Here is a 14,636-nt window from a genome sequence, read left to right on the forward strand (position 1 = left end):
ACGGATTTGTTGAAAACGTGTTTCACAGATTTCTATTTAGCTCAGAGCCACATTTTGAAGCAGTTTTTAAAAACTGCTCAATGTATTATCTATTGCTGAGTAACAAATTATCCTAAAACTTACTGGCTAAAAATAACAATAATCACTCATTATTGCCAAGAACTCAAGAGGGGCACACACACATCTGGCAGGTGGGGGTGCTGGCTGCTGAGAGGAGACCTCAGTGCCCCTCCACAGGGCTTTGTGAGAGTCTTCCCAATGGTTGCTGATTTCCCATGGTGAGTACTCCAAGAGAACAAGGCAAAAGCTAAAATGCCTATACGACTAAGTCTCAGAGGTCATACAGCATCACTTCTGCCACAATCTAGTGATCACACAGATCATCTGTGACACAGTGTGGGAGGGGGACTACAGAAGGGTGTTGGAACACCAGAAGGTATGAATGCTTGGAGGCCATTTTAGAGGCTGGCCAACGTACTCGTAAGTATGAGAAAAACCAAATTTTTAGAAACAAAATGAATACATAAGGTTACATAGCTTGTAAGCGACAGTCCCAATAATAGCAAAGTTTTCTAATTCCTAAGTCTTTTCATTATATCATGCTATGAGTCAATGTTCAACAACTCACAAAGTTAAGCTCCCACTTCCTGCCATGTAACAAAAAATTTCAGAATTTATTTACTTATTTATTTATAATAAATCTGTAATCCTAGCACTTTGGGAGGCTGAGGTGGGTGGATCACTTGAGGCCAGGAGTTCGAGATCAGCCTAGCCAACCCAGAGAAACCCTGCCTCAACTAAAAATACAAAAATTAGTCAGGCATGGTGGCACGTGCCTGCAGTCCCAGCTACTCACAAAGTTAAGTAGCTAGGGTTATCCCTAAGAGCCTTGAGGGGAGGTTGAGGCAAGGAGAATGGCTAGAACCCAGGAGGCAGAGGTTGCAGTGAGCCGAGATCATGCCACTGCACTCCAGCCTGGGTGACAGAGTGAGACCCTGTCTCAAAAAAAATAAATAAATACAAATTAAAAAATAAAAAGACTAATGATTAACTGAGAGAAAAAAAATAAGAGCTCTTATGAATCAGTGAGAAAAAAACTAAACAAACCAATAAAAAAATGTACAGAGCATGAGACAATCATAAATGATGAAGTATGAATGATTAATAAACATCTGACCTTATTAATAATCAAAGAAATGCTTTGATAATAAAACTCATCTTTTTTACCAATTAATGTGGCAAATATTTACAAATGGGCACTGCCATATGCTACATTGTATATATAAATTAGCAGAACTTTTCAGGAAGGCAGCTGAACTTCCTGAAAACTTTGCATTCCCTTTTACCTCCCAGTAATTTCAATACAAAAAAAATTTCTAAAGAATAAAGAGGCCGAGACGGGTGGATCACGAGGTCAGGAGATCGAGACCAACCTGGTGAACATGGTGAAACCCCGTCTCTACTAAAAAATACAAAAAACTAGCCGGGCGAGGTGGCGGCGCCTGTAGTCCCAGCTACTCGGGAGGCTGAGGCAGGAGAATGGCGTGAACCCGGGAGGCGGAGCTTGCAGTGAGCTGAGATCCGGCCACTGCAACTCCAGCCCGGGAGACAGAGCGAGACTCCGTCTCAAAAAAAAAAAAAAAAAAAAAAAAAAGAATAAAGAGGCACTTACACCACTGAATGTGAAAATACTGTTTATTCAAAGTTTGACTTCAAAATGTCTGAGTTTGTGTTGATAGTAAGTGAATTTATAAAACAAAATTTGTCTTAGTATAAACTAAATAAGCAAATTCACCCAGTTAATAAGGCTAAAGAAAATTATAAAATAAAATCCAATTTGATTATACTCTGTCCAGTACCACAAATGACACATTTCTCTGCTGTATTTCCCCACCATTCAATATAAAGAGAGAATTATTCATTATAAATCATTTTGGACATAATTTACTTTGAAATGACCTTAATGGATTTCAAAATGCTTTCCCTGACAAAAACTAAGTTCTTGGTTCTATTAACACCATAAAAAATAAATAAATAAAAAACCTCAGTCTAATTACCAGTATTTGAATGGCAGCCATCTCACTCCTCTCTGGAATATTTAAAGTGGTTCTCTCAGCCTCAAAATTGAAACACAAAGTGAAGTTCTAAATATACTCTAATGTGTATGTTAGCTATACTATTCCTACGGTTTTCACCTATGGGTATAGTGACAAAGATTCTCTCTTTAATCAAACTCTAGTCAGGGTCCTCAGAACCTTCTTGACTAGGCCTCAATCTTGACCTAGAAAAACTGCAAACTCAGCCCAAATTATTTCATCGGCAACTTCACTACCACCAGCACCACTTGGACCACCATTGCACACACACGGAAAGACTTCAGCAAGCACTACCATAGTTTCTAACAGTTCAAGGCTCTTAGGGATAACCCTAACTCCCCTTAAAGCGCCTGCCTGAGAAAACTTAAGGCTGCCAAAAGAATTTACTGCCTGTTGTAGCCAACACCTGATGATAGGCCCCCGACTCCTCTTTCTTAGAGCTTTTACTAAAAAGGGCTTACAATGGTAAATCCTTCCTCTGTCTCCTATAATATGTGAGTGTCTTTCTCAAGGGCCTGAAAGACATTCCTTTAAAATGCAATCATCGGGAAGGATAGGGCTTTTGTCTCCCTGTCTCTGTGGGAGGACAGAATCCTGACTTTGTTACTTGCCAGCTACCAAACACAAGGGCCTAATTGCATTTACACTGACCGAGCTTTTGTAATTTTTCATTTTCCTGACTCTACTGAGCCTCCATTGAACCCCTCGCCCCCACTCCTTCATTCTCCTTTTAAAAGACCCAGTAACCTCTACACAAATCAAAATTGGGTTTGGTTCATGCTGGAATCTCTTCCTTATTGCAAAAACATATTACTGATTAAAGTATGTCCTAACCACTCTAAACAGTGTCCCAGTTTTGTTTATCTGTGACAATAGAGGGATTTTTTTTTTTTTCCTACGTACTTTAAGCAATAGTGAGGCTGAGTAAGTGAAACATACCTCAGATACCAGTATCTCACACTGGTGACATGAAGGAAAGAAAGTTAAAAATACCACACATCTCTGCAGAGCCAAATAAATAATTTCCATACTTTGGAATGTTGTTCAAGTGACCTGAACACAGAACTGAAGGTTAACTGAGGCACAAATGATGGCTTAAATCCACAAACATTCTGAGACAATGTATTAGAGGATTAAAGGAGCAAAAGCTTTGGGACTTATGCAAAACAGATGAAGGTTAAGCAGTGAAAGCTCACTAGGGTTTAAATGTGAAGAAGTGGAACAATCTCCCTAATAAGCCACAGTGAGTTGGATTCTGAGGAAAACAATACAAATAATTTATGTGAGGTGAGTCTTGGGTTTTATTTAAGGTTACAAATGGTTGTAATAACACATGCCATCAAGGGTGAAGAAATTAAAAAAAAAAACTTCAAAAATAGAAAAAAATGCCTATTCATATAAATCGCTCCCCCACCATTACCCCAAATATATCAGAAAAGACAGATGAAAAACCATGAAATATAAGAGAAAACGATAGGGAGCCTTGAACAAAGGAAGAAATTAGCCTCATAAATCTGAAAAGGAACAAATGACCTCAACAACTGCAAAATCTATTTTGATATGGTAGACTGTTGGGTTCCTACTATGGTAGAATGGGGGAGTGGTCAGAACCACATATTCTTTCTATGTTTTGTATGTTTCTTCCTAAAACTCAATAAATGTTTATTTAATGAAGAAAAGTCCCAGATCTAAGAAAGTAAAAAATACAATTAATTTTAAGGGTTTCTAACTTTAAGCAAGTTATCAAAGCATACCTGAGGTAAAATATGCAACTTCTTGGAAGATAGGGAGCTTTGAACCAAACATATCAAAACAACAAAGGCATTTTTATTTTAAAAAAATCATAAATAAGAAGAGAATTCTACTGGCTGTTAGCAAATGGGAATATAAAATTAAAAAGCAACTCAGGTCTGATTTAAAAGACTGCAGAAGTCAAAAGAATAAATCCTTATGTTCTACGAAAAACTTTTAAAATCTTAGGCAAATAAAATAAGAATTATTGGTTAATATAATCTACCAAGATGTTTAAATGAAATTATTAAGAACTATTATAAAAGAAATGATATTTTGAAGACTAAAAATACAATGGAAAACATGAAAATTTCAAAACAACATTGTAAGCAAGAAATAAAGGAATGACAAACAGTATCAATCAAAACCAGAACACAGACCAAACAGATGACACAGTGAAATACCTAGGGGGAAGAAAAGGCAATAAGGGATTATGATTAGATTATATTAGTAAGTGTGCCAGGGGAAACACAAAAGACAAATGGCAGCAAATCATAATGAAGGAGAAAACAAACACAGATTTCAAACTAACAATTAAGAAAATACTCAAGGAGCTTCCAGAATTGATCCTTACAAAAAAGACAACCTAGCCAAGTGTAGTGGCATCAGAAGACTGTGGTGGGAGGATCGCTTGAGTCCAGGAGTTGGAGGCTACAGTACACTAGGATAGCACCTGTGAACAGTCACTGGCCTGGGCAACATTCAGAAAACAAAAAAAAAGACAACCTGATATCTAGTGATCAAATTAAAACTCTACCTAAGAGAAATATAAAAGTAAGTAGGAAGGAAAGCAAAGCTATTACAAAAAAAAAATAGCAGAGATAAATTCTGATTTTGCAATTCAAACACAAAAGAGTCTGATACTGCACTGACCAATACGGTAGCCAGTGGCCACATATGGCTATTTAAATGTAAATTTAATTAAAATAAATCAAGTTTAAAATTAAAGCCTTTAGTTCTACATGCCACATTACAAATGCTCAACTGCCATACATGACTAAAAGCTACCATATTGGATAGCAGAGATACAGAACATAACCTTCACTGCAGAGGTTCTATTGGACAGCAGCCCTTACTGAACAGTGCTTAAATGAAGCTAACTTTTCATTATGAAGACGGAAGAAAATTATATAAAAATATAAAACACCAGCTAGGTTGTGGTGGGTCGTGCCTATAATCCTAGCACTTTCAGAGGCTGAGGCAGGCAGATCACTTGAGGTCAGGAGTTCGAGACCAGCCTGGCCAACATGGTGAAACCCCGTCTCTACCAAAAAATACAAAAATGAGCCGAACATGGTGGTCCATGGTAGCGCACGTCTGTAATCCCAGTTACTGAGGAGGCTGAGGTGGGAGAATTGCTTCAACCCAGGAGGCAAAGGCTGCAGTGAGCTGAGACTGCACCCCTGCACTCCAGCCTGAGTGACAGAGTAAGATCCTGTCTCAAGGGAAAAAAATATATATATATATCTATATAGATATATCTATATAGATATATGAGAATGTGTCAGTAAAATTCAATGGTACTGGGATTACAAAAGTATATATTTTAAAAGATTAGAAATCAAGGTTATGGTCAAGACAACTGGTAATACAAAGTAGAATCTCTGTTGTTATTCACAGGCTGACTATTTTGGCACTCCCTTCTACCTTTTTCACAAGATTCTTGGTATTTTACCCTTTAAATGGTTCTAATAAATATCTTTCCAATAAAAGATAAATGCCTAATACACAGGACCATTGCTAATGAAAGAATGTGAAAATAAAGGTCATTTAAGATATATATGGCGGCCGGGCGCAGTGGCTCAAGCCTGTAATCCCAGCACTTTGGGAGGCTGAGACGGGTGGATCACGAGGTCAGCAGATCGAGACCATCCTGGCTAACACGGTGAAACCCCGTCTCTACTAAAAAATACAAAAAAAAAAAACTAGCCGGGCGAGGTGGCGGGCGCCTGTAGTCCCAGCTACTCGGGAAGCTGAGGCAGGAGAATGGCGTAAACCTGGGAGGCGGAGCTTGCAGGGAGCTGAGATCCGGCCACTGCACTCCAGCCTGGGCGACAGAGCCAGACTCCGTCTCAAAAAAAAAAAAAAAAAAAAAAAAAGATATATATGGCAACTAATAAAAATAATTTAGCTTAACAAAAAGTTGGACCACTTCTGCTTCGGTCTGATGGCACCCCACAAAATTCATATGTTGAAACTTAATCACTACTGTGATAGTATTAAAAATTAGGGTCTTTAGAAGGGATTAAATCACAAGGGCACAGCTCTCATGGATGGAATCAGGGCCTTTATAAAAGGACTTGAGGGAGTGGGTGTGCCCTTTTCTGTCCCTTTTGCCATGTGAGGACATAGTGTTCATCCCCGTCAGAGGATGCAGCAACAAGGTGCCATCTTGGAAACAGGAACTGGATCCTCTCCAAACTCGAACCTGGCATCTTGATCTTGATCTTGGACTTCCAGATTCTAGAACTGTGGTAAACGTATTTATGTTCTCTAGAAATTACCCAGTGTCAGGTATTTTGTTATGGCAGCACAAATGCAGTAGGACAGTACAGAAAAAATTGAATCCTTACATCTGAATGATACCCAAAGTTTCTTCAGTTATAGTCATTACAATTAGTTTATGTTTTCATTTGTGGAATTATTCATTGTACCTCCAACCCATTGCAAAAATAATTTTAGGCAAGCTTAAGTACATTTATGTTGAAAGGTAAGGATAGTTAAGTAAAAATTACATTCTAATAGCACTTAGACAAAAATAATTGAGTATATACCACAGGGCCTACATCATTGTCAAGACCACCCCCCCAACACACACACACAAAGAACGAGGAGGAAAGGAAGGGACAGAATAGCCTGCTATATGAGTGGAACATAAAATGATAAAATGTGTACTCAGGCTAGGGTACAAAAGCTGTTCACAGTCACAATGATAGTTCACTGCAGCCTTGAACTCTGGGCCTCAAGAAGTCCTCTTGCCTCAGCCTCCTTAGTAGCTACCTTAGATATAGTTTTTTATATACTCTCGATAATAATTCCATCTATGTTAGAGAATGAAATTAAAAACCCACTGAACAAATGTATAATTATTGAAAATACCAAGGACATGATTAGTGATAGGCTGCTTTCAGTATAGGAGACCCAGCAAAGCATACTCAGAAGATAATGAGAAGACTAGCTGGACACAGTAGTCAGGGTATGAACGTGTAGGCAGGAAATTAGACAAACTGAACTAAGACTCTGTAAGGCACTGAAGACAGGAGTTGAACTTGATCTTATAGAAAAGTGATTTTCAAACTGGTTTCAGGAGCAGGGTACCCCCAGAAATTAACTCAGGAATTGCTGTGGATAACAAGAGTAAGGACATGTGAGCATGTACATGACTGTATTGTTCAATACTGCTTTATGTTTTACATACAGTAAAATTTTTATACAGAATAAGATTCCATGGTAAGATTTTACTTGAATAAGCCAGTTTCTCTGTTAACATTTTAAAAAAATCTTTGGCTGTGGACTGTGGGAAGCACTGAAAAAAACACAAGTGAATAAGACAGTGTCTGCATTCAAGTTGCTCAATAATTCCATTTTGTTTGTGGTCATTTGTTACAAATGTTACCTCGGATTCCTACAATAACTTTCCCACTATAACCAAACCATGTTCTTTCATCCTTTAAAACTACTCCTGAGAGCCCCCACATATACTTCTGGTAACAGTCACCTGCTCCATATTGTAATCTGCCTTCAAGGACTTTAATCCTGTCTGCCATTCATTCACACCATAAACTTTTTAAAAAAATGTCTTGCCAGAAATCATACTGGAAGTTTTCATGCATGCTAGATCCAGGGTTCTTCCTGAACAGCTGGATTGTCTTTCGCTGTTCTCTTCTTTCACTGCCTCAATACCTAAAAACTCAGCCTACTTTCTTTCCTCTCAGGAGATTCCTCTTTCACTTCATCCCTTAAAAATCTATCCTCTGCAAATAGACGAGGAACACAGACATACTGCAGAACATCCCTCCACTGGAGCCTTCTACACAAATATACACAATTCTATTCAAGGTGCTGACTATCAAACATTTTCTGTATAGAGCACACCTCAGAAACATAATATCTCTATCAATAACCTTGTCCCTCAAATCAGAGTTTAAGGATAGGAACAAAAAGTGTTTTTAGTATTGAATATTTTTATTCATCACTAGGATGTCACGTTTTTCTTGGGTTACCTATTTTGTTGTTAGCAGTTGTTTGTTTGTTTGTTTATTTATTTATTTATTTTGGAGACAGTGTCTTACTCTGTCACTCAGAGTTGAATGCAGTGGTGTAATCTTGGCTCACTGCAACCCCCACCTCCCAGGCCCAAGCGATCCTCCCACCTCAGCCTCCCAAGTAGTTGGGACTACAGGCACGTGCCCAGCTAATTTTTTGTATCTTTGATAGAGCCCAGCTAATTTTTTGTATCTTTGGTAGAGATGGGGTTTCACCATGTTGCCCAGGCTGGTCTCAAACTTCTGACCTCAGGTGATCCACCTGCCTCAGCCTCCCAAAGTGCTGGGATTACAGGCGTGAGCCACCACCCCTAGCCTGTTTACTTCTTTTTAAAGGTAAATATACAATAACCCCAAAATTTAACTAGAGTTCATTCAACTGATACCCAACTAAAACTCAGAGTCCAAGTGCTAAACCAAGAGACTGAAAAAAAGGCAACCAAGAATGCTATCATTTATAAAAGTATTTATAAATTGCTTCAAGGCTGTCTTGAACCTTATTAATTTCATATTACTTCTAATCAAAATTAGGCAGCTAAAAATCAGAAAACTTATATTTTAATCACAACCCAAAGTTATGTGTATACTCTTGAACAACTCACTTAGATTAAAATCTAATTTTACTTTAAATTATTTTAGTTACTCATTTGTCTATAAATTACTAAAACTAATACCCATAAATGTCTTCTATCATAAAAGGATTATGATACTATCATGAGATTAATTCTCCAAATAAATTTATTTACCTTTTGAGGCTGATTTGTGTCCCCCACCAAATTAGTATGTTAAAGTTTTACTCCCCAGTACCTCAAAATGCGACGTTTTTAGAGACTAGATTTTTGAAGAGGTAATTAAGTTAAAATAACGTCATTGGGGTAGGCCCTAATCCAATGACTGGTGTCCTGATAAGAGGAAATTTGGACACAGACACATATACAGAGGAAAGACCACATGAAGATACAGGGAAAAGATGCCCATCTCCTAGCCAAGAGAGGCCTCACAAGAAACCAACTCCACTGATACCTTAATCACAGACTTCCAGCCTCCGGATATGTGAGAAAATCAATTTCCATTGTTTAAGACACCCAGTCTGTGGTATTTTGCTATGGCAGCCCTTGCAAACTAATTTACTGACTTCTTAGGTGTGCAGGATGCTACGACAATTTCTGAAGCCATCTACTCACTGTATGTTTATTAAATTTTATTTTTCCTGAGCATATCCTACTCAATTAAATCATAATTTGTATTTAGTTAGTTAGTTATTTTTTGAGATGGAGTCTCACGCTGTTGCCCAGGCTGGAAGGCAGCGGCACAATCTCAGCTCACTGCAGCCTCCGTCTCCCGGTTCAAGCAATTCTCCTGTCTTGGCCCCCTCAGTAGCTGGGATTACAGGCATGCGCCACCACGCCCAGCTAATTTTTGTATTTTTAGTAGAGACGGGGTTTCACCATGTTGGCCAGGCTGGTCTCGAACTCCTGACCTCAGCTGATCCGCCTGCCTCAGCCACCCAAAGTGGTGGGATTACAGGCGTGAGCCACTGCACACGGCCAAGGTAATTTTTAGTTTTAACAATTTGTGAGGGCTTCATTTCGAAGTGTAATGACATCACAACCTACCTAGAAGATCATTTGGCAGATAAGTGGATAGTTATCTTTACATGGAGGTTCAGTAGAGTCTAACATAACAGAATTGAAAACAATCTAGATGTCCAACAATGGGAATATGGTTAAATAATAGTAATAATCCAGGCAAGGTACTGTATACTTAAATAACCTATTACTTATTTCTGAATCAAGATGAATTGCATGACTCATTGAGAAAAAGAAAAAAAAAAAGCCATGGCACAGCAGAGAATCAAACTTACAATGCTTTAAGAGAAAAAAAAAATGTTTTAAGCCGAATATATAAAAATTATTATGGTTTATACTAACTACTAATTACTAGTTCTAATTATATGCCATAATCACATTATATTTTCTTAGCTCATAACTCTTTATTTCCAAACACTAGATCAAAACAGATCTTTAAGTTGCATGTGGATTTGCAGAAAGAACTTTTTTAAAGATTAACTTGCTATTTTCATCATTAGCATTTCATCCCTTACTTCATTCAGCAAACCTACTTTTAGGAATTAATAAGAAAATCTCTAAGGAAGTAAGAAGAGCAAAAATATTTACAGATTTGAGCAAGAGCGTATTTTTAGTGAACTGTTACAAGCTACCTAAGTGTCAGACAACAGGAAACTAAATAAATTGTGGTGTGAGAATTTATTTTATGGTACTTAAAAATCATAAACTAGAACCCTGGTTTTTTGTGGGTTTTTCTGAGATGGAGTCTCACCCTGTCGCCCAGGCTGGGAGTGCAGTGGTGCAATCTCGACTCACTGCAACCTCCACCTCCCGGGTTCAAGTGATTCTCCTGCCTCAGTCTCCCAAGTAGCTGGGACTACATGCACATGCCACCACACTCAGCTAATTTTTGTATTTTTAATAGAGACGAGGTTTCGCCATGTTGGCCAGACTGGTCTCGAACTCCTGACCTCAAGTGATCTGCCCACCCTGGCCTCCCAAAGTACTGGGATTACAGGAGTGAGCCACTGCCCCCAGCCAGAACCCTGGTTTTTAACATTCAGAGGATCACGCATTTTGAGAATCTGATAAAAGCTATGAACCCTCTCCCCAGAATTACACATATATGTATATAACCCCATATTTTTGCATATAATGATAGGAAGTTTACAAATAATTAAAGTCTAAACTACCTTAAAAATCCCAGTCTAGAAAAACTTTCATGGACACATAATATTTCTGGTATATTGTTAAATTTCTAGAAAGCAAAGGATAAACTAGTAGATGCAAAGAAGAAAAGAAATATGTGTTTGTGTCTATGAAAAAGGGCAGCGACCAAATTATTAAGCTTGGTTATCCTTGGATAGTAAAATTATAGAAAATTTTTATATTACTCTATAATTTTCTATCTTCTTATTTTTTACAATAAACTAATTATATAATAATAAAAGAAAACTTAAGAGTTACAATTTATTTTAGCCAAAATAAAATTGTTATTAGTCGAGTGACGAAATAGAGTAGGGTCATGTAATGATAATTTTCTCAAGTTTTAAAGTATATAATAACAAGCAGATAATAAATGACTGATAGTCACTGATAATAGGGTACTTGTGGATGACTTAGATCACCTTGTAAACGTGCAGACTGGAGAAAGGCCATGGTAAATATTTCCTATTTCATAAAATGCCACAAAGTTAATCAATCACAAGCAATAACTGAAGTTCTTTATGAATACAAAACTATGTTTTTGCTTTTAGGCTTCGGGATATGTTCAAAGTGTCTAAAATAAATTTATAAGGAAATAAAGGTCAGAACAAAAAACTTACATTTTCTATTGTGTATCAACAGAGCTTCTTTCAAATCTATCGTTGCTTTTCCTAATAAAGCATCTGCTTTTAAAGCGTGACGGCTCCAAACTCGAAATTCCAATGTAGTCTGTGGTGTAACATTTCTGGAAGGGTAAAATTATAACAAAAACACAGGAGCAGACATCGTCATTCTATTAATAAGTAACAATTCCTATTAAACCATTTATTTCAGTAATGTTTTAAAGACCATGAATTCCATTTATTTGAGAAGAAATATTGTATTAAACAGGAAACTACTTGAATCATAAATAAAAATATTTTACTTTCAAATACATTAGGACTTTAATAACTAGATGAGGATTTTTGGAATTAGCAAGCCACAACACCAACACAAGAGTCTTACTGAGAGTTCACAGTAACACTGTTTCTATTTGAACAAATGTCTAAAGACTTACATAATACTTTTACTATACACAAATTTATGCCATTATTATTTTGAAGCCAAAATTAAGAATGACTAATATGCAGTCCTATTTATTTCTGTATCAGAACAGTCAGAGAAAATGTCTATATGGAAACAATTTGGTTTATAAAGCAAAAGCAAGCATTATTATGCATCCACTCCTGAAAAATAATTTAATCAAAAATTTCTCCATACTTTAAATTGTCGATCCACACTTTAAAAAAACACTCATTACTTTGAAGTCATTTTACAAAATAAAAAACATATTCCAAAAAACATACTCTCTTGTGAAGATTTTCCATCCTTTATACAAGGTACTTACACAGTTAGCTGTTCATCCCATTTTGGATTAGAAGAACTACTGGATTTTGCTGTTTTCGTAATTTCTCCATCTACAGCTACTTCTGTATATATTGCTGTTGCGAACCAGTTCTTTTTTCTTTTAAGTTTGGCACTAGAAACTAACAGACAAATAATTCACTAGTGAGTATGTGCTGCCAAAAAGTAGTACTGCGCACTAATCAATCAGTAAGAATGGAATTGTGATTCTTGTGCAACTAGAACCCTTCTCATTGGCAGAATGAAGGAACAATACAAAAGGGCTATTGATAATGCCTGAGAGCCATTTGAATGTTTCCAAAACAGTTTTATCGAGCTATAATTCACATACCATATAATTCACCCACTTAAACTGTACAATTCAATGGTCGCACTATATTCAGAATGCACAACCATCACCACAATCAATTTTAAAACATTTTTGTTACCACAAAAATAAACTCCATACCATTAAGCAGTCACCCCCTTCTTTCTCCTCCCAATCAACCCTCTCCCTACCCCCATCCCTAGGCAGCCAGTAACCTACTATCTGTCTCTTTAAATTTGCCTATTCTGGACATTTCATATAGATGGAATCATATAATGTCGGGTTTTTTGTGACTGGTTTCTTTTACTCAGCATTACATTTTTGAGGTTCATCCATATTGTAACATGCACCAGTACTCCACGCCTTTTATTGCCAAGTAACATTCTATTATATGGGTATATGACATTTTATCTATCATCAACTGATAAATATATGAACTGCTTCCACTTTGTGGCTATTGTGCATAAAGCTGCTATGAACATTTGTGTGCAGGCTTTTGTGTGGACGTAAGTTTTCATTTATCTTGGGCATATGCTTTGGAGTAGAACTCCCGGCTTGTATGATAACCCTCTGTTGAGTAACTGCCAGGCTATTTTCCAAAGTGGCTGCACCATTTTATACTCCTACCAACAATATATACTGATTTCTCCACATCCTCACCCAACAACTGCAGTAAAGATCAAGGGAAAAGTGTCTTCAGATTCAACATGCCCATTAACACCCTTGCCAGGTACTATTAACTTATCTTTCTGAAATTACATAACTGTGGCATTAAAAAAATGTTTTAATGTTTTATCTGGAAAGTTAGCTTCGAAAAGAAGCAGTATTTGCATTTTCAAATAAAAACTTAAAAATCAAAATGTCATTATAAAAGTTAATCATAACCCCTTCCAGAAAGTGAATTTTAAATCTAACATACCCGACATATGAAGAAATCAGGGACTATCTACTTTCTGGGCAAAATACTGATGACCAGGCAGTAAGAACAACTTATCAAGATCACCTCTATAACCAATTACCTATGAACACCCTAGGTCAGAGATGAGGAAGGGAAAAGCCTCTTTCATGTCATACACAACTGATGTTAAGGATATAAAAACAACCAAAGCTATGTAAGCTTCCATTCTATTGTGAGAGAATAATGATCTAAATAAAGAGTCACACAAATAAACCACTGAAATACAATGTGATAAATGCAAGATGTAAAACAAATACTATATTTAAGTACTGGCAACATAGCAATTAAAGAGTGTTCAATGTTATATCTGAACTGCTACTATCAGGGTCTTAGCAAAACTCATTTCCATCCTTCACGGTTCCAAACTGCTCTAAGTTCAGTGTCACTGAACTAACACAGAAGGCCCAGGCTTGCTCTCTCCCAAGAACTCCCCAAGATTCTTTGAATAAAAGTGTTCATATATTTCCTCAGTATATGTAAGTCTTATCCATATAGTAGAAGACTGGAAGAAGGAAAAGTCAGTATATGATGGTGTTAAAAGCAGAGGGTTAGATATATCTGGGTTCATTTTTCAACTGTGCCACTTACTAAAAGCCTGACCATAGTAAGTCAATTAATTTCTCCGTCCTTACTTGAAAAATTAGAAGAACAGCAGTACCTGATTCTTAGGATTGGTGAGTGAAGGCATGCAAAGCACTATCATCATCAATGAATGCCTGGCATCCAACAATGGTAGCTGTTACTCTATTACTACTGACTATATAGTATTAACTCTTCTCTGAGTTCATTGCAGATCCATCCAAAATACGTCCAATGAATACCCTTACTTGGCAAAATACTCAACAATACTAGAGGGTAAGGTAAGAAAAGAGATTTTGAAAAGATAATAATCTTTAATCTCATGAGGAATTTATAAATATGCTAGCAAAAATGCACATATAAATATAATACTGTGATTTTAAATAACTAGAAGACAATCTTATTAATTCAAAAAGTTGTTCTAGTTAGTAGAATATATAGATTTTTTTTCCTATTTAATGA

At 36.8% G+C, this 14,636-nt stretch overlaps 1 protein-coding gene across 4 annotated transcripts in view; it reads right to left on the bottom strand.

The window, feature by feature from the left end:
- The window catches only part of LOC105477150 (WW domain containing E3 ubiquitin protein ligase 1), a 124,160-nt gene that overhangs the window by 73,865 nt on the left and 35,659 nt on the right, over positions 1 to 14,636 (bottom strand). For all 4 annotated transcript variants that reach the window (XM_071068024.1, XM_071068028.1, XM_071068026.1 and 1 more), the window contains 2 exons: positions 12,314 to 12,452; positions 11,547 to 11,671 (listed from right to left, as the gene is read on the bottom strand). In XM_071068024.1, the coding sequence (XP_070924125.1) occupies positions 11,547 to 11,671; positions 12,314 to 12,452 (264 nt within the window). The remainder of the gene's footprint in view (positions 1 to 11,546; positions 11,672 to 12,313; positions 12,453 to 14,636) is intronic.

This window comes from Macaca nemestrina, chromosome 8, assembly GCF_043159975.1.
Source record: "Macaca nemestrina isolate mMacNem1 chromosome 8, mMacNem.hap1, whole genome shotgun sequence".
Classification (NCBI taxonomy): Eukaryota; Metazoa; Chordata; class Mammalia; order Primates; family Cercopithecidae; genus Macaca; species Macaca nemestrina.